Genomic DNA, 27,450 nt, shown 5'->3' on the forward strand with positions numbered 1-27,450 from the left:
TCACTCATCTAAATATGGTCCCAAATACTAACCCCTTATGTGCAAGTGGCAATGTGCTTTGTTTGGGGTGAACATGACAAAAAAAATTTCAGGAGAGAGTGGATCTTAGACTAATACCAACAGAATTATGATGACACACTCCCTAAATTTAAACCTTTCTATGATATGCAGAATTTTTTTTTTTTAAATTCTCATTGGATTATGTACTTTCAATTTAATCTTAATTTTGTTATTTAACGTTAGTTGCCCCATTTTGATTGAAAATGTAATTATATGATATGCACCTTACTGGACTGTTATGTACTTCACAAGTACAGGAAGAGTCTTCCTATATAAAAAAGAAAAAAAAAAACTTTTCTCATATTTGACATCACTTACTTTGCCTGCCTGAAAAAAATAGCACAGCCATCAACATGCTTCCTCTCTCCTTCACTCATTGTTCGTGCACGGGACTTTGGCGAGAAAATACCATTGTACCCCTCTCTCTTCAGTTCCGGAAGGAAAAAGTTGTAAAACTGGTCCGTCTCCACTTCCTGAAGGAAAGGAAAAAAAAAAGAAAAGGTTTTAAATTATTAAAATGATTTCTTAGTTATCTCCCTTTAAGTGTAAATTTCGAATCTCCAATTTATAAAACATTACATTTTTGTTTGTAACAAGAATATGTATGCATCAACACCAAAGAGAACTAACTAGCTACAGACTTATTGTCTGGTATACAAGAAGGGGGAGGGGTGAATACTTAGTGCATATTTACTCACTCTTTATGTAGTAGTGAATAATTTTTTTTTTTTTTTTTTTTTTTTTACTCATACCTATTTGTAATGGTTATTGCCTTTGTTGGACTGAGCCAGATTTTTTCCCAAACATGCGCAATGCCTCTGTGTTTCAATGTCTATAAGTTGGTATAGTTGAGAAAACAAAGACTTCCAAAGGCCAACGGTCTGAGAAAGGAAGCTATCAGAAGATCTTTCGGTTTCTGAGGTATCCTTATAGTAAAGGGATGGAATTTTGTTGTTAGCCCGGTAGGTTCAAGGTATTTTTGTTGAGAGGGTAACAAGTGCACAAAGTTCATCGAAGCACATTCAGTGGAAGTGCGTGTAAAACGCAATTAGAAAATGTTATACAGCAATGCAAAAGATGGAGCTTTGCAGACTGTGGAATATATTAAAGGTGATTTTTTTCTGCACCCTATCCAAGAGGAAGAGGTTAGTGGTTGGTGCACCAGCCCAAATTTGGCAACAATACTCGATGCATGAGTGGCTTTACAAAGATGTAAACCAAGTTAAATGTAAATAATAAAAACTGGTTTATGAAATGTTTTACTGGGTTTTCAATTAATGTGATGCTTATATCTAACATATTTATCTTGTCAAATTTTTAAAGTCAGACTCAAATAGCATTTAAACTGACAAATTAAACTTTGATTCTGACAAGTGAATCTTGATGTGTTACTTTTTTTTTTTTTTTTTTTTTTTTTTTTTTTATAATATGACATACTTAATTACAATTTGAAAAATTAGATTGCATGGCCCAGACGATTGCTAACATGAAATACTTTTATATAATCACCTAAAAATAAAAATCAGCAAAGGGGATAAGTCTTTAAATTGAATATAAGAGTTATTTAGCTTTAAGTAAAACAAAATGTGTAATTAACTAAAATGACTTGACTGCAACCCCAAACACCTTCTAAACTAAATCGGTCATTATGAAGTTTAGAATACAGCTGCTAGGCATAAGTAGTTGTAATATAGGCTATATTTAATTTTAAGCAAAGAAGGGGAGAAGCAATTTTTGTGAAATTTTGACAATAGGTATTAGACATTAATTAATAAAGATTTCCTAACTTCCAGTTTCTTAGAGGTTTTAACATATGAGCAATGAGTCCTAATTGAAAATACAAAGATTTTCAGATTCGTATCAAATTTGATATAGAGTCATTAGATACATATTAAGCAAGATGCCATGAATTTCAATTTCTTCTTAAGGCCTCTTAAGCTTAAAATTTTAGAAAATTTCTAGAATCCAAATCATGTAATGAAATTTGATTAAAATTGGAATAAGAAATCATGAACACAATGATTTAAGTATCATATGCTGATTTTAATCTTCATAAGAGGACAGACATAAAAAAATGGTACAAAACTTGTTGAAGGAATTAATTTTATCTGTTCTGATACAAGTATTTTAGTTCTACATAAATTTAAATACAAAAACTTATATTTAGAATTTGGGTGGTGTAGGCCATTTAAAAAAAAAAAAAAAAAAAAAAAAAAAAAAAAAAAAAAAAAAAGACTGACTAAAATTTTTTTTGATTTAAAAAAAAAATTTTTTTTTTATTTACCTGTAAACTGATGATATCTGCATTGTAAAGCTTAATTTCTTCCATGATGCCTTTTTTACGGTATTCCCAATTGAGTGCCCAAGTTGGACAGTACCCGTAGAGTTGACGTGTGCAATATTTATCACAGAGAACATTGTAGCACATGACTGTGAATACAGCTGAAAAAGAGAGAGAGAATTACAATTTTGCATTGCGAAAAGAAAATAGAAAATAAAACTGTGTTTCTGTTTTGTTCAATTTAATCAAAAGTGAATTAAAAAATACTGGGAGGAAAGAATGAGGAAAGATGTGGCATTTCTCAAATGGTCTGTGATGGTTTGGTTTTATTTTACAGCATATCAACTAGGGATGGGATGATGCCAATATTTTTTCCTTGATTCTGATACAATTACTAATTCTTTTTAAATTTCTAAATATAGTTTTAGCGGGTGGATCAGATTATGGTAAAAAAGCAAAACAAACCCTATGTAATGTGTTCATATATTTTCACAAACGTACAAATACGCTTGTGGGGTGATCTATAGATTTTAGTTTTACTAGTAGTTTAAAAATCAATAAATATTAATACAAGTCATGAAAAATTAGGTTTTAAACCAAAAGTAATCAAAAGAATTATTTTTTGGAATCAGAAAATGAGTACAAATTTTCCTGATTCTGATACCCCAAAAGTTCTGATTCGGATTAATTGTCCCAACTTCTTTTCAGGTTATTTAATGTAGAATTCCGTAATTTTGGAAAAAAAATTTGTGCTTCAAGTTCTTTATGTATTAAAATATTTATTCATGTTTGGTTTGATTATTTTTGTAGAGGAAAACTTTATTTTTGACTTTGCAGGACATGATTAAGTTTTGTAAATGGAGAGGAAAAAAATAACACCAACATTTGGTGTATTTTAGGTCAAGAAATTAGTATCTTCAGGCAGCCTGATCTGGTAGCACTAGACAAGTGGATTGTGAGGTTGGGTATGCAATCAGTCATAAGAAACCTAAGGATATGATAGACATTATCAATCAAACACTAAGCTTTTTAATATCAACAGAAAAAAGTTTGTTTCATGGCATATCAGCAGTCTATGGGTAAGTTAATGCTGAATAAAGGTGTCTAATAGAATTCTATAGGGAAAATAATTCTGTTCTTTGAAAACATTACTCCTTGGCAGTGATAATCTTTATTGCGATTGACTCTCAGCCACCACCTAGTATCTATTTAGAAAGAAAATAAGTAAAAATAAGGTTCTGATTTAAAAAAAATAAAAATATTTTGAAGCAAATTGAATAATATGGTTGGGGACGTCAGGACATTATGTGGCTAGCTAATTTTGTTATATTAACTTCTCAGAAAATACTGGTTAGTCTTGCTGATAGTTGATTGTTGTTTAGATAAAAAAAAAAAATGTTTGACGCGGAAAGTTATGCTTCAGAATAAAAATATTTAAATTAAATAGTTTTCAGAAATAAAATTTGATGAATGAAATGTCGTTCTGATAGTTATGTTACCACTAAGAATGTTAGAACATAAACAAAGATATGTGACAAAAAACCAGCAAGGATCTTTAGGCTCCGTGTAGTGATGATGTAATGAATTTTAGATTTACATTTACAAACTGACTTAACTAAGTTTCTACAAGGAGTTGGCAATCAGAGATTGTGAAAGACAGTCAACAAATCGTGATGCCTCCCAACAAGGGAGGTTGGTTGATAATTAAGATGTAGAACTGAATACTAGTGTGCCTTTTTCAATAGGGAAGCATTGGAAAATAAAGGCTGTAAATACAAGAAAGACTTCTGTTCTAAGAATCTTCATATTGCAGTTTTTCCTCTCCTCCAATGTACATTCCATAGAATTGTATCCTGTTATTATATGAATACACACGCATACACAAAGACTGTTATAAATATATTCATAACTAGAGACAATCACACAAAATACATGAACACAAATAGATACGTCAACAGTAACTAGAGACTCATTTACACACAAGTTATATACATGTCATATATACATACAGTACATATATGCCCTGACTGGTTACATAAGAATTTCTCAGATAGGGCCTTTCCTCAATAGTACATCGAGACAAAGTCAGGATCCTTTTCTAAAGCATGGCCCCATTTTCTGAGGTGAGAGTGTTACCCCCTCTGCATGGGGTTGCAGGTGGTGAATTCGTTGCTCTCCTGGTAGAGCTAACAAGGCAAGTAGTTACAGTAGATGGGATGCATATTATTGCATACACAAACTAGCTGCAATTAGTTGAAAAAGTTAAGCAAATATCTGTTAAAATAATTTTTATACACAAATGTTTTTAAATACATAAGATAAAAGCTCCATTGCATATTGTAAGGCTTAAGTATAAACACAACTTTTTAAAAATAATATTCAATTATATAAGACGGCTTTTTTGTTGTCTTAAATTCAGGTTTCTTGAATTATTAAACATTATATAACCGAATTTCAACAGGAGTAAATTGGGTTCATGGCTTAAAAAAAAAAAAAAAAATTCTAGCTTTGGAAAAAGTTTTGCCAGAAATGCTTTTAGTTTATTTTGTGGCACGTCCGTTTTTGTTGTTTGGGTACAATGCACACATGTACGACAACTGGGTACAATGTATACATGTATAACAATTGTTAAAAAGTTTTTGTGAATTTAAAATTTTCTCTTAAAACAAATTAGGGATTAAATTTAAAACGATCAATGCTTAATTAACAAAAATAGTTGGATCTTTAATTCTTTATTCAATTTTCAGGTTTAATAATGAAAATACTTTTTTTAAACTACGTATGACACACTAATCTATGGATAAAGCAGCATCTCAACGATTTAAGTCACTAAATGTGAAAACTCACCAGAAAAACTCAATACAACCATAGGGATCCCAGTATTAACCCTTTATGACCAGGTTGAACTAATTCGTTCAGTTGTAAATAAATGAATATAACAGCATACAGTGGGAATTGATTCAAACTCGCCGTGTGTGTATTAGTTCAGTATCTGGGTAGATGCCAGATACCTCCAGATTGCTTACATTTACTATGCCGTCATCTAAAATGAATATATCATAATTCAGGTCATAAAAGGTTAAAATAAATGCTAATAAAATGATAACCCTTTAGTGATTAACCCCCCCCTTTTTTTATAAAGACCATGGTAGAAAATAAAAGTACTTCATAATAAATTTTTAAGAGAATCAAATTGACAGATTTGATAGGACTTTGCCTCTTTATACTAAGGTTGACACACTTTTTGTTACTCCAATATCATTATCGATCTAAAAACCCAAAGATGAATGCTTATGATCAAAGCTGACCTTATTGACCTAAATACAGACTTAAAAAAACTAATCTTTAATCACCTGATACTGAGGGGAAAAAGAAGTATATCCTAGAACACAAATAAAAAAATTTATTGTGGTGGACCTCCCAAGAGTCAATTTATTATCCATGGACCCATATAAAAATTGATTTGTTTCTAGGTTAGTTAAAACTAACAATAAATCAATCTTATGTTCATAATAAAATCCAAATCTTAAAAATTTCAATAAAAACAAATCTCCTAAACAAAATGGAAACAAACTAATTTTTTGAGTGGAGTTCCATAAAGTTTATGAAGACCTTCAGGGAATCTTTGTGGACCCTAGTTAGGAATCTCTACTTTAAACTCAAGTAAAAAAAAAAAAAAAAAAAAATCCTTTATAGACTATTCGACTGTTTAATTTTACAACATATCAATCCTCTCTTGGGTTATTTAAAGCTGAATCCAATCATTTTTGCAAAAAAATTTATGCTTCAATTCCTTTATATCATGGTGTTTGGTTTGATTGTTTTGTAGAAGAAAATTGTTTTTTATTTTGCAGAACGTAAAGTTTTGCAATATATATATATATATACTAGCGGGGGTACCCGGCGTTGCTCGAGTGTTTGTTTCCGGGACGGGGGGGGGGGGGGAAGTTTTAAAAAATGTTATGGTAGGTAAGTAGGAAGGATCAAACCCGGAGTCATGAGTAAAAGTAGGAAAATAAAGTGTGAAAAAAAACAAAAAAAAAAAAAAAAAAAACATCTGCAACGTTAACAGTTCGGCCACCAAGAAAAGTCCATTCCAGTTGTTTAGGAAAAAAAAAAAAAAAAAAAAAAAAAAAAAAAAACGACTACGGTAGGTCGGCGCGAACGTGAAAATATGTGAATTGTCCAGCACGCTAACCACTACGCCACAGAGCACTGCAGCTTAGTTTAGTGATTTTAAATAACTTCACATGAAAGAACTACAAAGCCAAACCGGTGTTCTCTTCTCAACTGTTCCTTGTGAACGATCCCCAAACGGTGTTAAGTGGTGGCAGGGGGAGGAGGAATTTATTAGAGAGAAAATATTTTACCACTTTCATTGATCTTAACCGATTTTGGCCATGACTTCTCAGCAGAAAAAGTATAGAAATCTAAGATTATCGAGGAATTTGAGAAATAAGCCTATAACACACCTCAGATATTGTTCTGCCGTTTGTGCATATTATATTTGCATGAAATATCTTGATTTTTAATCCTATTAAGGTCAAAATCCGATGGGAAAAAATGAGTTTATTTTATTTATATAGAGATATATATAAAAAAAAAATCAGTGTTTGATGCATTTTAAGCCAGTATCTTCAGACAGCCTGATCCTGTAGCATCAGATTTTATAAACCAAACTATTAAGAACAATGAAATTGTGTTGCCCAATATTTGTTTGGTTTTGTCTGTTACGGCATACCAACACTTTTGGTTGTTTAATGCTCATGTCATATCCGAACCTCTTGATTACAGTACGAGTGGCAAAATGATTTTTCACAAGCAAAATTCCATGAGCTGTTGCCCCTTATAGCATTGTGATCCATCTCTCCACAGCTGTGACCAATTGTATGGAAGCTGTGTGATGAGTGGCATGCTATATAGCAACGAATGCTGGATCTTCGTCCAGTCTTCTCAATACAACACAATAAAAGACCCATGAATAGATGATATAGAATGTAAAAACCTGATCAAGCCCAACACATTAGGTGAGTGGATTTGCTGAAAGCACTATATTTGGTCAGCATAGAGGTTATCTTAAAGACAAATCAGTTATGCTGGTATCATCCTTTTGGATTAACTGTTGCAGAAGCAAGGATATCTTGAATCGCAGAAAGGTTGGCTGGGCAAGGAAATCTGGGAAGTAAGTGATTAGGTAAGACCATACGGAGTTAAATTTAGAGACAATTGACCTGCTGACCTGAGTATCCAGAGAGTGAGCTTATGAAATATCAAAACTTCTAACCCCTGCACAAGGGGAACATGATATTAAATTAATAACCATTCAGACAATCAATCAGATGCCTCAAATCTTAAAAGAAATATTGGTTTAATTGAGTGGGAATAAGTTTAGGGCAAAGTAACTAATCCTAATATAATTTAGATATTAACATTTTTACACTAAATAAATTTTCAGAATTTGGTGAAGGTCGACCAAGATTGGATAAATGACGGGGCAGATCTGATACATATCACTCCTCAATGTCCATTTCTGAGGTGAAAAGGTCTGACAGACACTCATAATTCCTGAGAATGAAATGCAAAAAACAGATACATACTATCAACACTATGCCTGGGAAATCTTGTTAGCAAAAAAACCCCCAAAAAACGAACAAAGAAGTATGACACTCCACTAAAAAGCATTTCATTAAAAACATGAGGTAAACAAAAAACTAATATATATATATATATATATATATATATATATATATATATATATATATATATATATATATATATATATATATATGAGAGAGAGTCTATTATACCAGACAAGTGAACTGTCATTTGTCCAAGTCTGCTGTATGCTATTATAAATTCTCTACCAGGGGGCAGGGGTAAAGTAAGAGATGGAGATGTTTGCCTAAATTAATATAATCATGATATCCATATACTTAATCTCAGCTACTAACATTTATACCCCTTTTGTCTCAGTATACGAGAATAGACAAATTATTGGAACCAAATATGTTCCTTGGGATTTTTTTTTTTTCAATTTTCTCATCAGTTTGTTCAAGTTTGTGATGGGGCATCCTACTGGATGCCAGATATTCACCTGCCATCTCATATTTCAACTCAGAAATCATTTTAAGTTCCTTTAAGTGCAATTGTTTGAATCTCTTGCACTTGATTCACCGGGTATATTTGCCAGGTAGTTTTGGAATTCTTTCTCAGGAGTTCAGTTGCTCCTATAATTACTGCAATGATAGAGATCTTCCTAAGATTCTAGTTTCTTACATAAAACTTTGATATTTCATTATCTTTTTCTCTTTTGGCTTTTTTTAACCTAGCATCATTGCGCACACTAACTTCTAAGGTTGCTTCTTTCTCCTGGTTCCATATAACTGTCAGGTTTAACAGCTCCATTTTCTACATATGGAGCTGTAGTAATTATATAGTCATAATAGATGGTGTATGACTTATTCCCAACAATGTTTGGTGATATGTTGAACAAAAGCCAATCAACATATATCATTTTTGTTATATGAACACAAAGTTAACAGAACTTTATAAGGAACACAAAAATTAGAGAAAGCACTGTACTGGATCTAGGTGAAAAGAAATGAAATATAGCTTACATAAATATGAAATACACATCCTGAAAGAGAGCTCTTGCCACTTCATGAATGCAATAGTAAAGTCTGGAAGCACCTCGTGGTTCCTTCTGATGATTGTGATACTGAATTTGATTGAGGAGCTGTTAGGGGGATTTTTTTGGATTAACTCTTATATGTAAAACAGCTTGTAAAAATAAAATAGCATAAAACTTTATATTCTTGCCTGTAAGGTTAAAAAACGACAGTACACCAAAAATTATGCAAATTTGTCCAATATTTTTTTATTTTAAAAAATAAATTTTTTATAGGTGGAAGCAGTCGGCTGCCATTTTCAGATTAAGGGCAATGGTAAAGGGACGTAACTGAAAATTTAGTTCAAGCAAGGAATGAGTCAACAAATCGTCCCTCTCCTTTAGAATGGCTTTCTAAATTTGAACAGAAATTTATTTTTTTAAAAACAAAAATCAGATGAATTTGTAGACGCTTTGACAGTCTTTTTTAATCCCAACAAGTAGGTACATAAAATTTTTGTGCAATTTTCTTTTTTATGTATTGAAGTTAATCCAAACAAATACCAGTTAGTTACTTCACATATTAAAGAAATGGTCATCAAGTTGACTGTTCTTTTTTACCCTATGCACTGTAGTAGGTGGTGAACACACATTCTTGATATGAAAACTTTATTTGACAAGTCATCAACATTTAATGGAAGTTCCCACAAAACAGGAAACCACAAAGGAGCATCAAACAAACTGCAAATTCGGGATCAGTACACCAGCTGTGACTCCATTTGTAATCATGTAATTTGGATGTAGATGTCATACTGACATACCAGCAACCCACTAAGAGTAAAGTGGTCAACCATAGCAAAGAATAACCCAAAGACTCCCCTTTAGCTATCACACTGAGATGTAGAGGAGGGTGCTACTCCTTTTCCAGGATTACTCCACTTATTCTTGATCCATATCTTATAATGCAGAGTTTTTAAGCAAAGGGGCATCAAGTATTTTTTTTTTTTTTTAACCAAGGATTGAACACTCCTTTCGGCCCATTGACAACCACTATACCATGGAAGCTGATTAATTGATCATTTTCCGACATCAGATTTTGGGTTACTTAATGCTACCACACAGTATCAATTGTAAATAATTAGTTTATCTGTACTATACGGCATTCAACAGAGCAGAAATCGGAGGGGGGGGGAGTAAACAAATAGTTGTTACTAAATGTAAAAAAGATTTCTTTTTTTTTTTTTTTTTACCAATTTGCATAGTATTAAAGTTCTGAAACCGTTTTCAAGTTTGTTTCTTTATTTCAATATATGATTTTCATGGTTTTTGATACCCAGAATCCAATATGGCCTGCCAACCTGTTATTAGAGTTTCATTCATAGTTCAAATAATTTAAATAAAAAGTTACAACTAACCTTAAGTCCAACTGCTCCCTTCGAACTTATAGTTAATGGTAAGACACCTTCCTCCTCCCTATATCATTTTAACTATCTTAAGCCAAACAAAACCAATCGCAATTTTTTGTTTACTCAAGTTTGACTAAGTGAAAGTAACATTAATAAATTCAAAGATACCAAAATCTTACAATCATTTCCGCATTAATCTGTATAATTTACCATTAATAATAATCATTTTAAAATAATGTAGGTCAGGATCAATAATATCAAGAAAAATAATTTTTTTTATAAAATGAAATCGCTCCTAACAAGGTATGAAGCCACTTTATGTAAGCAGCAAACAGCAAAAAAAAACTACTTCAAAGTTATATGCTAGTCAAAGATAAATATTAGATTCTGACCAAGAAAACAGCAATTTTTCCCCATTTATGAGAAACATCGCCCATGGAATGTGAGGACCAAAGGACAAACTAAGGGAAGAGAAAGAGTTCTGAGGCTGCTGAAAGTAAAGTTAACTACTTTCTTCTACTGTAAAAATAATTATCAGCTAAATATTCTTTAAATAATTAAAACAAATGTCTGTTTATTCAAAATTTTAGTAATTTGTTCAAAACAATATTTAATCTGTTAAAATAATTATTGGCTTGACATTCAAATCAATAAAGGAATGCCACGTTTTAAAATGTATTTATTTACAATTCTTGTTTCACTTGATGAAACAGTATTTGATTTTAGAAAAATCAATTTTACTCATAGTAAAATTGATTTTTTAAAAAATTTTATCTTAGTCACATAAGAAATTAATCACCATCTTTTCTAACCCAACAAATTTTTGAAACAAGTGAAAAGTGATAACGTATGTATGGAATTGAAATATCTTAGCATACACAGCTGTTATTAGACCTACTAACTGGAAATTTGCTAAGAATTTGGTATGTTCACATTGTCATATTTATTGGTCACTATTAATTGTATAAGAACTTCTTGTGGCTGTGTTTCTTATAGTTACATTTTTTGTTTAATTAGAAAAAAAAAAATTTGATTTATTATATACAAATTAAAAAGCATAAAGTACTAAAATGAACTTTTTAAAAATCCTTTTTAAAAAACTACAAAATTAAATCCATCAGAATACATTTCTGTTTCTTCCCAAACAAGCTAGATATTTTAATCTTGTTGATAGTTCATAAGAATAAAAGTAAAGAATAAAGATAAAAAAATGTTTTGTGATCTTTCAAAACTTGGAAGCATTTGAACTACTGAATAGAAAATCATTTAAACTGGCTGTAAAACCCTTATCAAATCCTCGTGCATTAAAAGATTGAAAGTTTTAATAGATTGACAAGAAAATTCTTATGGTTTTTAACTTTTCAATTCAGAGGAACATGCCTCGACTCAAACAAAAATTTATTGATCGAAATAATCACCATCAGAATCAACACACTTTTGCCAACCCAAAAATCTGTGTTCTGGTGGTGATGAAATTGCTGAAAGCGTTTTTGAAACATTTTCCATGCAGAAAATTATCGAGATGCTTGAGAAGTGGTAATCGGTAAGTGAGACGTCTGGAGAGTATAGCGAATGAAACAGTTTTGTAGCCAAATTCATTCAACTTCTGCAGGGTCGGTTCAACAACGTATGGTTGGGCATTGTCGTGGAGAAGAATTCGGCTTTTTTCTGTTGACTAATGTAGGGTGTTGTTGGCAAAAGTTTCTGATGCATTTCATCCATTTGTTGACAGTACTTCTCTGCCGTAATGGTTTAACCACTGAGATGAGCATCGCCGGTTGTTGTAAACAACCCACTTTTCATGGCAAATCACTACCCAGTCGAGAAACAGGTTGTTCTTGTTGTGAAGGGAGATGACACTTAATAATGGTGTTTCTTTTGATTGTCTTCCAATTCGTGAGGCACCCATTTATCAAGTTTTTTTGTCTTTCTAATTTATCACATGGTTTGAAATCATTGTATACGTTACATCTAATTCAGAAACAAGTTCTCGAACAGTTGTTCTAGATTGGTTTTGACTAAGGCTTTAAACTGATCATTGTCAACCTCCAGTAGACGACCACTATGCTCATAATCTTCAAGACTCATCGCCACCACAAAATTTCTTAAACCACCATTGTGCTGTGCATTCAGTAGTGGTTCATAGGCCAAACGCTTTGCTGATATTGTGAAATAAGAAAATTGTGAATTTGCTTTTTTTTCCATTTTGTATGCAACGTTTTGAAAAGACAACTTTTAAAAAGATTAGAGCAAAAGCGTTCTTTAAAATAATATATAATGTAAAGGTATTATAATGAAAACTAATTTGACAATACATCATTTGAAATCAAAAATTAAAAATTCTGCAACACCCTTCTTGCCAACCTAATAGTTTTTTAAATCCAATCATTTTATAAATTGAGATTACATTATCGTTAACAAAATTAGTTTTATTTGGTTAAATAAAACTAATTTAATTTATCTTTTAAAATCCTATTTAAAAAAAAATACATTCAAGCATAGCCAGGATAGGTATAACTAGTTTCTTATAAAGGTAGTATAAGCCACTTAATTTTTATAGACGCAGATAAGAAAAATATTATTTGAAGATTTAATGCCAAGACATTTCAAAGTCCAAAAATTTAGTTATGTAAGCTTTATCGTAACAGTTTCCGACATATCAGTATGTTCTTGATTCATTCAAGTATTTAGGAGACCTGATTGGCTGCATATTTTAAAAGTGATACTTGAAATTCTACTTATCTTTAAGATATATCACTCAAATTGCAGGCCTGACAGATGATGCCACTAATAAAAAGATTTCATGATTTTTATGAAGTACTAACCTTTAAATGATGTGTCATTTTGACCGTAATCAGATTATTAGTTTGCAAATTAGTTATTTAAATGAAGCTACTGTTTCAAATTTTTTTTTAAAATGGAGAACTATGAAGTTTGTATGTTGCTTTCTGATGAGAAAAATACCCTTCAATCAAAGCAAGGGTCTGATGTTAGTCAGATTTTGCTGTTGGAAATAGTCAAGAGGTGGTATGCTGGCTTTATACGCGGTCACAGGCAGACATAAATGATGCTGAATACTCAGGTCGCCTCAGAAAATATTTTTAAAAATTTCCAAAAGCATTTTGGTCGATCGTAAATTAGTGAGTAAGAGAAGTTATCTTCATAAATATTTTTAGTGGGAATAAATATGGAGATAGAGAGGAAAAAAAAAAGAAAAAGAAAAGAACAGCCAGTCCGAATCAAACATCGACAGACTGATTGCTATATGGGTTCAACTTAAAATCCCACAAAATAAGTTATAATTTTATGAATAAATATTAAAAGAAAAGTGAATAACAAATACTAATTTGAAATAAAATAAAGTAGATTATTTTTTGGTATTTACATAAAAAATAGGAAGAAATAAGTTTAAGGTTTGTACAAAAATGTTTTTTTTTTTTGTTTTTTGTTTTTACATTAAATTGAATGTCAAAAAACGACATTTTTGCACGAACCTAATATATATATATATATATATATATATATATATATATATATTTTAAATCAGCATATGTGTACAATGTGTTGAGAGTCAGACTGAAGAGGCAGAAAGTATGCCCTCCAATATAAATCTTACACTAAGTTTTTGAATTCGTAATTCAAGAAATTTGATTTTGTTAAAAAGTAAATAACATCAAAGTTTTTTTAAAAATGTGTTTGCATGTAATGGTTTGGTTTGGGATTTCGTAAATTAAACCATCTGTAAAGTCGTTATCTCCGTCACAATATACATATATCTTATTTTTAATTGGAGATTTTATTTTACATGAATTGTTTTGAATACACTTCCAACTTGAATTTAATTTTATAAAAATAAAATCTCATTTTTTTTTTCTAACTTGATAAAGAAAAATAAAACATGGGTTAGGAATTAATGGTTTTCAATCTTTTGCTTAGAAGCACAAATCAATCAATACTAATATTATGGCCTTCAATATTTAATTCACAACAGAAATTTCGGTTCTTTTAGAATTACACATATTTTAAAAAACAAAATACAGAAAAATCTATAACTTATGTACTCATCATGAGAGAAAGATGTCATATTTAAAAAATCACGTCAATTGATAGATATTTTTTTTTTATTTTATTTGTTTTTTTTGTTTTTTTTTAAGAAAATCAAATTTTATGACAAGCTGGATAAGAGGACCACTAGGCGCCATATTTGTTTAGAATGCATTCAAAATTCAAGAGTAAACAACTCACAAGGGTGGACAACAATTTTACTTTTCTCATTTAAATAAATGGCAGAAAGACAACATAAACATACGATATAATACAAATAATTTATTGACATAACATAAAAGCTTAAAAAACAAAAACAAAAACAAAAACAAAACAAACCCTCAAAGATATACAAAATAATTAACATTTCCCGAAGAAGGTAAAATTCATCATTGATTACTTCCCCCTTAATCTCTCTAGAAGTAAGGTGTCATCAATGGCTGCCAAAAAGAATTGCTAAAAATTGTAAAATTTAATTTTCTTCAAAAAACTACATGTTCAATTTTCATGATTTTTGGAATATGACATCTTCGTTCTGTGACGAGTATGTACATCATAAAGATTCCTCTTTTTGTTTTTAAGCAAGTATAATTTTTTGCTTTTAAGTGTAGTTTTTTGTTTGGCAAATATTTGAGACCAATATTTTATACCTCTTCATTATGTAACAAGCCTTCATGAGTAATACCTGTTGACAAATCTATTATATAAAGGGTAAATATCTGTATGTCCAGCTAAAACATGAAAAATACAACAACAGTCACCAAGTTATATGCATAACTAATTCATTATTTGTGTGTGTGTGTGTGTGTGTGTGTGTGTGTGTGTGTGTGTAAAATGGCCATTTATATCATTTAATGTTCCTATTTACTTGCCTCCCCCATGCAGAGACAAGGTTGGTTAAAAAAGAAAAAGGGGGGAGCACTCTGGATAGGAACAAAAATAAAAATTGCCTCAATCTAGAAGGATTTCTCCACCGATAGGGCAGAAAAGGTGAATTGTAGTATCAGAACAAATACTACACTTTGTTCTTAGCCAAAAGACGTATACACATCTTTTAATAAAGGGAAGTAACTAATTTTTTTTAACAGAGCTATTTCCTTTACGCTAACTCAAGTTGTCTGTCCAGAGGGAGAAGAATGGGCTAAATAAAAAGAGAGGGAAAGAGAATGATAGAAGTTATGTTACATTTTTGCCCTGGGCAATGCCAGATAGGCCTGCTAGTCACACATAATTTGCAGTCTAAACTACAAGTATCTCGTGGCCATACTTTGCAGGCTAGTAAATGGTCAAGCCAATTTTTTAGCAAAGTTCAAGCAACCTGTCTGATGTTTGTATTCATTCTATCAATGCCAAAATGATCAATTACAACCCACGTCTCATGATCTCTACCGACATTAGCATTAAAATCATGATGATGGCTGCCAACTTTTCTTTTTCAGTACATGTTAAGGCTTAACATTAAATCATTAAAAAATCAGGAGGGGGGGCAGTTGTAGTCAGGTTTTTTTTTTCTTAATTAAAATAAGACTTTGAAAGTCATAATTATTCTAGTATCATTTAGTCATTAAATTATTAATTGAAACAAACTGTAAATAATTTTATGAAGATAATGCTTTAATCAATAAAATTATAAGCTGTAAATAGCTTCTCAAACAAGTAGCTCAGAATTTTAAAACCAGAAATGACTTTCTAATAAGCATTAACTGTTTTCAAATAGCTTTCAAATTTTGAAGGATTGCAAAAATTTATTTTTTCTTCAACTATAAAAAAATCTGAAATTGTTGACTTGTTTTCAAAGAAACCGAAATGCATTCTGGTGAAGTTAATTTTACAATTATTTTGTTAATTTTGTATAATACCATTCATTTTTTTTTTTTTTATTTCAATTAATAATTAATAGTAAAAATGATCAATGAATTTATCTGATATGTAATTATTAAAGTTACGTTAATACAAGAGGTTATAATACATTAATATACAGGTTAAGTAGTCTCATAATTTAGTTTTTTGTAAAGTTTATTGAAGTTATAAAATTAAGAAAAAAAAAGGGGGTACCACAAAAAATTAAATGTTATCTTATCAAGACAAAAATTGAAAAGATTGTTTCAAGTATTGAGAAAATTATTGAAATAAGACTAAAGCTGTTTAGATTTTAAGTTTGAACAGAAGACATCAATTTATTTTATGCTTGCATGTTTTAATTATAGCAGACAAATTATTTTATGCTTGCATTTTTAATTCTCAGAATAAAAAAAAAAAAACTGAGGGTGAATGCCATCTATTATTGAACCATGGATAGTAAAAAGTCAATTTCATTGTAAAAAAAAAAAAAGGAGGAGGAGTGGGATTTATTCATGACAACAATTGGATTAAATCTGTCTATTGAAGAGAACAAAAAGCTTTAAATCAAATTCAAAGTGCTTACCTGTTGGCCTGGAGCAATCAGGCTGTTGTAAGTGGATCCACTGCCGCGGAGGAGGCTGCGTTACATTAACTGAAAGATCAAATAAAAATACATTTAAAAAATTTGAAAAAAAAAAAAAAAAAACTAAATCAAAGAAAACAGTAGATACATGGTCATCTCTATAACAGGCTGTAACATTTTGAGTCTGACTGAAGGCAAGTCTTACAGTCAGATATTTTTTAATATTCACCACTTCAAGGTAATTGCTCAAAGAAAATATATATAAAATAAAAAAACATCACTCATTGAAATATGCATTTGGCTTTGTTTATTCAACGTTAGCAGTCTTTATTTATTAGAATTTGTAGAGTGTCAAATTTATCAATTAACTTATCGTGGGTCTTATTTGGTATGTAAAACAAAGGCATTAAACTAATCTCAGGATTTTATACATATACTTATGTATTACATAAGATTAGGGCAATATTAGTACCATCAGTTTCAAGTCCAAACACAGCAAACTCATCAGCTTCTGTTTATGTTGTCATTTTCCAGGGAGATAGGCATAAACAGAGGATGGTGAGAGTTCACCATAACTTTTTGTTTAGATATGAAACTGGCAGTACTGATGTTTGTACTAATGTACAAACACACATGTATATCCCTAACAGGGATATACATGCAACTGGAGACCACTTGTGAATTTCATACTCCCATGGAACTTCCTTTGAAGGAAGCCAGCTAAACTTGCATAGGGTTAGTGCCATTCCAATAAATCCATGCATTTAAAACAAAACAATTTTTTAAAATAGAATCAGTGTTTTTTTTTTCTTTCTTTTTATCTTTCCTCGTGGAATGGTGCCACAAGAAAAGTAATAGTCTGTGTTCTTCAGTGATATGTTCAAATGTTCTAATCAAGAGGAACGCATAAAATTAATTACTGAATAACCATACCCCGATATAACACCATCATAAAATGTTTGTTTTAAAAAGGGAGAAGAACTTCTGCTTGCGCTGTTTTTTTAAACTTACAAATTTCAAATTTATCATTTATATTGGTAAAGAAAAAAAAAAAAAAAAAAAAAAAATGTTATATCATTGAAACTTTGATTTTGAACAATATTTGAAAATAAGGGTTCTGTGTTGTGCTGGCCTTTTAAACCTACAAATTTCAAATTAAATTTAAATAACGTTTATAATGAGATAAAAACAAAATTTTTTTTTTTTTTTTTTTTTTTAATTTATCATCTTCAAACACATGCTTATATTTTGTAATGAACTTAAAAAAAGGCTTTAAATTGCTAAAGCATTGGGATTGATGTATTAGCCCACAAGGAGACTATGTTGATGAATAAAGTCAAATTTTGCCTAAAAGCTGTTAAAGTTAAGCTCGGATTTTTTTCGGGTTAATTCCACCAGTATTAGACTCACCTTTCCCCTGAACTCAGAACGAAGCTGGAATTACAAACCCCATATTTAGGAGTTAACCTTTGAGATAAGATTTTCTTCAATTTGTAGATCATTAAATGAACAGAACCTTTTCAGCATGTGTGTATATATATATATTTAAAGTTTTAATATTTCTTTTTAATGAATGATTCATAATTGAAAAAAAATATGCCAAAAACATTTATAGATTGTTTTTAGTATATATATATATATATATATATATATATATAAACCTTGGTAGTACAAGTATAAAAAACAGCAAGGGCAGAGTAACATTTATGACCTAATTTTAATAAGGGACAATGCTACAGGTGTGAGAGCTTGGCAACATCTGGTTAGGGAACAAAGGAAATTTTATAACTTTATATAATAAACAGAAAAACAATTTTTTTTTTTCAGGTTAGGAAATACAAAGCCATTTTAAGGAATTCCCAGCCTTAAAAATCAATAGGAGAAAAATAAATGATGCAACAAATGTATAGCAATAATAAAAAAAAAAAAAAAAAAAAAAAAAAAGAAAGTAGCAAGAGAAAAAAGAGCAAAAAAAGAGAAAAAGAGAAAAAAAGAGCAAAAAAGAGAAAAAAAGAGAAAAAATAAAAAAGAAAGAAAAAAGAAAAAAGAGAAAAAAAGAGAAAGAGAAAAAAGAAAAAAGAGAAAAAATAGAAAAAAAAGAAAAAAAAGAGAGAAAAAATAGAAAAAAAAGAGAGAAAAGAGAGAAAAAATAGAAAAAAAAGAGAAAAAATAGAAAAAAAATAGAAAAAAAAGAGAGAAAAAATAGAAAAGAGAGAGAAAAAATAGAAAAAATAGAAAAAAAGAGAGAAAAAATAGAAAAAAAAGAGAGAAAAAATAGAAAAAAAAGAGAGAAAAAATAGAAAAAAAAGAGAGAAAAAATAGAAAAAAAAGAGAGAAAAAATAGAAAAAAAAGAGAGAAAAAATAGAAAAAAAAGAGAGAGAAAAAATAGAAAAAAAAGAGAGAGAAAAAATAGAAAAAAAGAGAGAAAAAATAGAAAAAAAAGAGAAAAAATAGAAAAAAAAAGAGAGAGAAAAAATAGAAAAAAGAGAGAGAAAAAATAGAAAAAAAAGAGAGAGAAAAAATAGAAAAAAAAGAGAGAGAAAAAATAGAAAAAAAAGAGAGAGAAAAAATAGAAAAAAAAGAGAGAGAAAAAATAGAAAAAAAGAGAAAAAATAGAAAAAAAGAGAGAAAAAATAGAAAAAAAAGAGAGAGAAAAAATAGAAAAAAAAGAGAGAGAAAAAATAGAAAAAAAAGAGAGAGAAAGGAAAGAGGGGGGGGGAAGGAAAGAGGGGGAAGAGGGGGGGGAAGGAAAGAGGGGAGGAAGGAAAGAGGGGGGGAGGAAAGAGGGGGGGAGGAAAGAGGGGGGGAGGAAAACTTTTTTTAAGCGAAATCAAGGCTTCAAGGAAGAAATCTTACACTGAGGTAATTTTTAAGAAGCTATATTTTCCTTAACACACGTAAAAGGTCTGTTTCTTTTAAATCACTATCATAAATAAGTTTATATTTTGTAATCACTTTTGGTGTGGATACTCCGTTACAATTTTGATTAAGGAAAAAAATAAATAAAATAACTATAAAAATTTTATTTGTGTGTGCTAGGGTTATTTGAACTACGGTTCTCACATTTTGATAGATGTAACTTCAAAGCTTCATGCAACCACCACTAAGCACATTTCATATCTAACAACAACAACAACAACAACAACAACAACAACCAAGTGCTTACATAACGATAGACTGGTGGCTCAACGGACGAAGTGTTCTAAGTGACAGTCATCTAGGTCAACTATTCGATTCTCACTACTAAGAATATAATTATTGAATACTTCTACTTGGTCATGGTTGAAAGAATAAGAGCAATCTACCCTCAAGGAATTAAAGCGTTCTATTTGAAATTCTGTAGAGATTCCGGAATTCTGACACACGTACTTGAAAGATCGGTTGAAATGTAAGGATAACATCAAAGAAGAGACCAGTAATCCAAATAGTACAAACCATTAAACGAATACAACGGTTAAAAAATCCGCATCAAATCACCACAGAAGCTGCATTTCATCTTTCAGGTGTTCGCAAAGTTACATTAGATATATTAGTAAAAACATTCACTATTTGTCCCCAAGGAGTACTCGTTTAAGTATAGAACAGAAGGAGAGGGGGTGGGACAGAACTCTTGCATGCAAAAAAAAAAAAAAAAAAAAAGGCCTAATGGTGTCACAGTATTATGGAACCAATATTTCATGAGTGTACTATATGTACACACACACACACACACACACACACACACACACACACACACACTCCCAAAACATCTAGCCTTGATGGAGAGGAGACAAAAACTTGTTGCTATGGTTTCAAATGATTTGAAATAACAGCAAGGGGAAACTTGATTATAAATATTTCTCATATGTTATATCTCCCCTCTTTTGGAAATAAGGTACGATTATCTCCAGTATCAAATAATCCTTATACACTGTGAAATGTACTTTATGTATGAAAACCAAAGAGGGGAGATATAACATGAGAAATATTTGGAATCAAGTCTCCCCTTGCTGTTATTTCAGATCATTTGAAACCATAGCAGCAAGTTTTAGTCATCTCTCCATCAAGGCCAGAGATTTTGGGGAAATGTCAGATATTTTGTAATTCATATGCAAAACTAGGAAAACACATAACTATGATTGAAGTATTGGTGAAAATGCAGTATCTTTCCACCCGCGAAAACTCCTTTAAAATTACCACTATTATAGGTTTTCGAGGGTACTGAAAACGAAAATAACAGTAAAAACCCCAGGAAACGAGTAGCTTCCGAAATATGAAGAAATTATAAAGTGGGGGATCGCTTTTCTATATTAATTTAACATTAGATGAACATCCATTTTATAACCAAGGTGGCTAGAAAGTGGGTCCTCATTTTACGTTAAATTAATATATAAAAGTGATCCCCTACTTCTTAAAACAGTAATGTGCAACCTTATGGGAAAAGGTCACATAACCTACTACATAACTCAGGTCATTAGCTTTCCAACGAGCCTTCATTTGTTAAATTCTGATGCCAAGATTTTGAACTTCTACAATTGCCCCAAAAAGTGGTATAGCTATATATGGATATATCTAAACTCGTTGCCAAATTGGATATTGAAATGCTCATATTTTTGGTTCTATGGGTCAAACTATATGAAATTTTGCAGGCTTTTAGAAGATTATAATACTATTCTATGGTTAAAAAGAACCTATATTTTCAAACCAATTAGCATACATATATATATATTATATAAGTGTCCTAGCAAGCCAGCTTTAGTTTTGCTGCCTTGGGATGAATTTTGCTTCAGATTTTTTGCTTGGTAGTCTCCCCTGTGGCCTTGCCAAGTCACTAATGTATACAAAAACTAGTTATTAGTATTCACACTTATATTCATAAATAATCCCAATTTATGAAGTTAAACAAAAATGTCACATTATGGAAATAGAGTAAAAGATTTCTTTCTGAATTTATTTTAAATGACAGATAGAGGTTGGAGAGAAGGTCATTTGAATTTGCTTTGTTCAGAATACTTGTAAGTTTTTTTTTCTTTTTTTTTCTAACTTGCTAATGTTTATACAACAGAACATATGTATTTATACACAAATACACATTAGTCTACATTATAGAGAGGAGGATAATATTAGCGCTAACATGTTTAATTTTGTACTGTTATCTCAAAAATTTGGAAACCATTGATAACGTTAAAATTTGAGGATTTGGAGGAATTTATATTATAACTGCTGTAAGTAAAAGTAAAGTGACAGACTATAGTCGATGGCAACCCAAAGGCTCCTTTTTCATTTGCAGTATAAGGTAAGATGTCAACCATTACCAAGATGGTTTCACTTACCCTCAACCATTTACCTTATGATGCCGAGTGTTTAGCAAGAACGGCACAGAGTACCATTTAAGTCTTTGGAGTATAACTTGACCAAGGATTGAGCCCTGTTTTAGTCTATTAGCAAACATTCTTAACCTTCTGCTAAATAGTAGGAAAAAAAAAATGAAACTGCATACATTAAAAGCCAGCTTTCAGCATATTTCACATCTGGAGAAACAAATTCCATCTGCTAGTTTTATTTGTTTTTTTTTTTTTTAGCGAAGAATATTTTGACATTAGATTTAATGAGAAACCAATCAAAACGTCAGTTTTATGTTGTTGAGAAAAAAGATAAGTCAAGGGTTGCCTAATTATTCAAGATAAAATAAAAAATAAAATTTAAAAATAAAAGCAGACATTGTTTTCAGTGAATTTGAATTTTTTTTTTTTTTTTTTTTGTAAATACAAATTTTTTTATGGTAGATTAGGCAGAAACGGATAGAGCAAACAATTAAATTTAAATATTTACAATTGGAGGCTTCTTTATTTGACTCTTCATTAAAGAGTTAGACATATGCTTTTAATGTGGGTAAAATTTAGCTGCCCCAAAAGAGGCATAACGAATTGAAACAAAAAAATTGCCCCAGTCTAGAAGGATTTCTCCTACATGGATTGAAGACAGAAAACAAAGAATAATGTCAGAAAAATAAAGGCTTGTTTGTTAAGAATACAAATTCTCTACACTCAATTAGCAAAGAAATAAGAGATAAAATCATATCAAACTGATAAATAAAAACAACATTCTTCAGGAATGAAAGTTGCGTCTCAAAATAAAATAAAAGTGTTGATTTACCTATAAAACTAATCAGGCCAATATATGTCAAGCATAAAATCAAGACAAATGAAATAAACAAGTAGTCACACATCAAACACGTGTCCAATCATAATCTACTGCCATGCTTACAACACAAGTTCAGTCTCTGTAGTAGTCTTTATTTTTACAGATTCTTAGATTTTACAAATACCAAATTATTTAAGTCTATTCTTTCTGAATCTTTGAAATACGGATTGATAATTTGTACTATTCTAACTACTGTTCTCATCTTGGATGCTTTTCCGAACGTTTTATCAGATGTAACCTCCAACTTCCTTGAGGTGAATTTTGTCGCACTCTGAAATCTGCATGGAATTTCAAACAGAACCATTTATTTAATCTGACTACTATTCCTACGTTGAATGTTATTCTTCTATATGGAATTGTGGTGCAATAGATAAAGGAGTAGAGTAGCAATCAGTTCTAAGCGAGTGTCTTCTGGAGTTTGAAGCTTCAATCCTTATAATACCAAGGATAAAAAAAATTTAAAAATGCACAAAACTTCTACCCAGTTTGAAATTCCATAAAGATGAGAATTCCACAAGATGCATCTGAAGAACGTTGGGTTAGATTAGTCGAAATGCGAGAAGCACATCCAAGTTGAGAACAGTAGTTCAAATAATTCAAAGATGTTTTGTCTTTCAAGTGGGCTTCATAAGGCTAAACCATTTCCTTTTCACATTTAAACCGACTTAAAGCATCTTTTAAATGTGTTTTGCATGAATACTTGACAATAATTCAAAATGGTTAATGAAAATTGCATTTTTCTTCTATAAAACCCTTTCATTTTGTCTATTATAAACATTATTTTGGGTTAATATACTTTGCAGCCCTAAAATTTTTTTTTTTTTTTTAATGTAACCCTTGCAATGAAATGTTTTATTTGCTCACCCCTGGGTTGTCTCCAGTATAAGAGAGACCCTCTGTGGAGATGATGCAGATAGAAATAACTCACAGCTAAGGAAATGGATTTGTTAAGTGAATATAATATATTTCAAAGAATAGGACCGAGAGACTTAATTAAAACAATGTAAAAAAAATAAATAAATAAAAACAATGGCTACCATATTTTTAAACTTTCTTATTTTTAATAAAGTTATATATAGCATAAGCATCCTGACACACCTATTCCCATTCGATCACAGGAGTTAAACTTTGTACCTACTTAATATTTAATGAATATAAATTAGAAATCAGTTTCAAAAGGATGTTCATCCTTTTTTGAAACTGATTCATAATTTACAATCATTAACCTTTATACTCAATATTAATATAAGCTCTAGGATAATATACCTATTGAGCTTATTATATATCTACAATATTACAAGCAATGTTCTTTTAAAGTATTAATACATTAAAATAAACTTTGCTCTTTAGACTCTAGGTCGAATTCCCCCCCTATAAAATAAAAAAATAAATATTTATAGTGGATTGAACCCATTCTCTCCTGAAGAAGGAGTGTCTAGGGAATAACAAATCCACAAGCGGTCCCCAGTCACATGTATATCCTGGTTAGAAAAAGATGGCATTAAGTTCTTGCAGAGAGATATCGATCACCCCATACATATAGCATCTGGTATTCCCAAATTGTCACCCATCTAGTACTGACTAGGCTCAACGTTGCTTAAATCCAGTGATCTAACAAGAACCGGTGTCTTAATTATTCAATAATAAATGGGTGATAATTAGGAAATACCAAGTAACGTATGTGGGAGGGAGTCTCTGCTCATCTCGGTATTGTTTCCAGTTGCCCTGAACTTTTCCTTGTTATTGGACTCCAGCAATACTTGTTCCGGAGAAGTGTATCACAACACACTTGCTTCAGAATAGACTTCCCCGGACAGGCACCCTTATCTATTGTCTTGAGTGACTGAATGAATGCCTAAAAATAATTCTATTATTTCTGAAAACTTTAGTATTAGCTAATGAGAAAGAAAACAGAAAAAAAGCCAAACCATCTAACTTTGGTTCAGTAAAAAGCAATTCAGTAAAGGAAATGGTGATCCATTCGTTAAGTGAATAAAATATATTTTAAAGAATGGGGGAACGAGTTTTAATTAGAAAAAATAAGCAGAGAATAACTAGTATCTAAAAATAAAGTTACAATATTTTAAGTCTTATTTGTAACAATATCACATTTTTCTTTCTGAAAAAATGTTTCAACAATATCAGCTGATAGGGTAAAGAAACAAGAGAAGCAGTCTTAATTTGGTTAGACGCCTGTATATCCAATTACACATTTCAGACAATCTGTTTATATAGTTCCAATTCAAGTTTTTTAGAAAGGAAGGCAGGAGAGTAAAATCTGCCTTATACATACAAAAGGTGGCCAAAATCTTTTCCACTATTAAAATTCTTCTTACAAATAAAATTTCTAAAATTAACCAAATATTTTGTATCTTTGAATATTTCACTTCAATAAATTAATTTTCGAAAATTTTCTTTAAAAAGGACAACTCGGCAAAATCTGAACTTTCAAAAAAAATTTTTTAATGGTATTTCAACGTTATATTTTCATATGATTGTTGCTTACTTAAATCTTAAAACGACAAGGTACTATAAGAAAGCTAACTGGGAAGTCATCAAGAATCTCATAAGAGATGCCCCATGGGGAAATATCTTCTTTCTGCAGAACAGTGTGCAAATAAGATCACTGAATGGTTCAAAGTGGCAATCGAGGCACATATTTTCACACGGAAGTTCTATAACAAACCCCACTCTCCCAAATGGTTTATTTCTTGTGCAGTTGCCATTGCTCGAAAGCAGCATGCATAAAACAGATTTATCTGACATAAGTCCATTACAAACAGACAAAAGTTTATAGAAGCTAGAAGTAATTGTAAGAAAGAAATAACTACAACTAAGAGAGACTACACCGAAACCACTAGAAAACACATCAACGCGTAAAAATTAGGAACTCATGATTTTTTGAAAAATCTACAACAGTGTAGTAAATGATGGGCAATCAACAATTCCCCCACTATCCAACAACCATGAGGCTGCTTGCATGACAACTGAGAAGGCGAACATGCTTGCCAGTTGGTTTGCCTCAAACTCTCCATTGGACCCAGTAAACCACTTCCTCCCTAATAATTTTCCTTTACAAACAGAAACCACATCAGATGATCCGAAGTGCACTTCTCAAGTGCATGATATCATAAAAAACCTAGACACTCAAAGGCACGTGGACATGATCTCACCCCCGCTGTACTATTAAAAAAAATGCTCTGGTGAGGTTGCTTCAATTTTCTCCAAATTTTTTAACAAATGCCTTAATGAATCTTGCTTTCCCGACTGCTGGAAAACTACTTCTGTGGTATAAGTTTACAAGAATTCTGACAAAAAACTGACTCATTAAATTATCTCCCCATTAGCCTCCTCCCTCTTTTTGCCAAAATATTTGAGTCCATAATTAATCAAGCTCTAGTCCACCACCTTACATTTGCTAAACTTCTCTCCGACCAACAATACGGATTTAGGCAAGTCCGTTCTGCTGCAGATATCCTAACTGTAATCTCTGAACATATATGCCATGCACTGGAGAAAGGGGAAGGTAAGGCAGTAGCCCTGGATATATCTAAGGCTTCTGACAGGGTATGGCATAAGTTTTCTCAGGAAAATCAGATCATATGGTATTACTGGACAAATATTTAACATAATTAAAACCTTCCTAAATAAGAAAAGAATCCAGGTTGTCCTCAATGGACGCATGTCAAAACAATAATATAAATGCGGGTGTACCTCAGAGATTGATCTTTAGACCTTTATTATACCTGATATTCATAAATGATCTCCCTGATAAAATTGTCTGAAAAGAGTATATGACACCACGTTCTATGGCAGGCATAAGAGGGAAATGAATGAATACATATCTAAGGTAATAGCGGAAACCCTATAGGAAGACCTCCAGTCTGTAGTGGAATGGGGACAAGAAAACATATGGTATTCAATGCTGCCAAGTTTAAGCTTCTTTCCTTTAATAATTACAAGAAACCTTCGTTCAAACTCCTCTGCTTAATGTTCACAGGGAACAGGAATTGGAACAGATAAATTGAGGGCATTGCTGCGGCTGCTGTGAAGAAGATGGGTTCTCTCTACTGTGTTAGAAAGTTACTTACGCCTGAAAGGATTCTGTACCTCTATAAGGCCACCATTCGCCCATGTATAAAGTATTGTTGTAACATTTGGGCTGGTGCGTCTGCTACTGCTCTTACTCCTGGACAGGGCTCAAAAGAGTTGCCAATCTAATAGGTCCTGAACTGTCACCCAGGCTTCAGCCTCTCTTCCATCGATGTAATGTTGCATCCCTCTGCCTATTTACAAGTATTTTAAGGGCTTATGCTTTGACGAACTACAAGCCCTTATACCCCCGAGAAACAGCAAAATCCCACCCCCTACACAGATCCCCAGATACCAGAAAGCCTTCTACTCTAACAGTTTCTTCACCAGAACTATTAGACCTGAGAATTA

General features: G+C 31.2%; 1 protein-coding gene across 4 annotated transcripts in view; it reads right to left on the reverse strand.

Moving 5' to 3' along the window:
- LOC145252725 (CCR4-NOT transcription complex subunit 6-like) overlaps positions 1 to 27,450 on the reverse strand; it is a 268,803-nt gene that overhangs the window by 16,141 nt on the left and 225,212 nt on the right. For all 4 annotated transcript variants that reach the window (XM_080112579.1, XM_080112578.1, XM_080112577.1 and 1 more), the window contains 3 exons: positions 16,824 to 16,892; positions 2,345 to 2,502; positions 379 to 533 (listed from right to left, as the gene is read on the reverse strand). In XM_080112579.1, coding sequence (XP_079968705.1) covers positions 379 to 533; positions 2,345 to 2,502; positions 16,824 to 16,892 — 382 coding nt within the window. The remainder of the gene's footprint in view (positions 1 to 378; positions 534 to 2,344; positions 2,503 to 16,823; positions 16,893 to 27,450) is intronic.

Source organism: Euprymna scolopes, chromosome 29 (assembly GCF_053919585.1).
Source record: "Euprymna scolopes isolate OS-2025 chromosome 29, ASM5391958v1, whole genome shotgun sequence".
Classification (NCBI taxonomy): Eukaryota; Metazoa; Mollusca; class Cephalopoda; order Sepiida; family Sepiolidae; genus Euprymna; species Euprymna scolopes.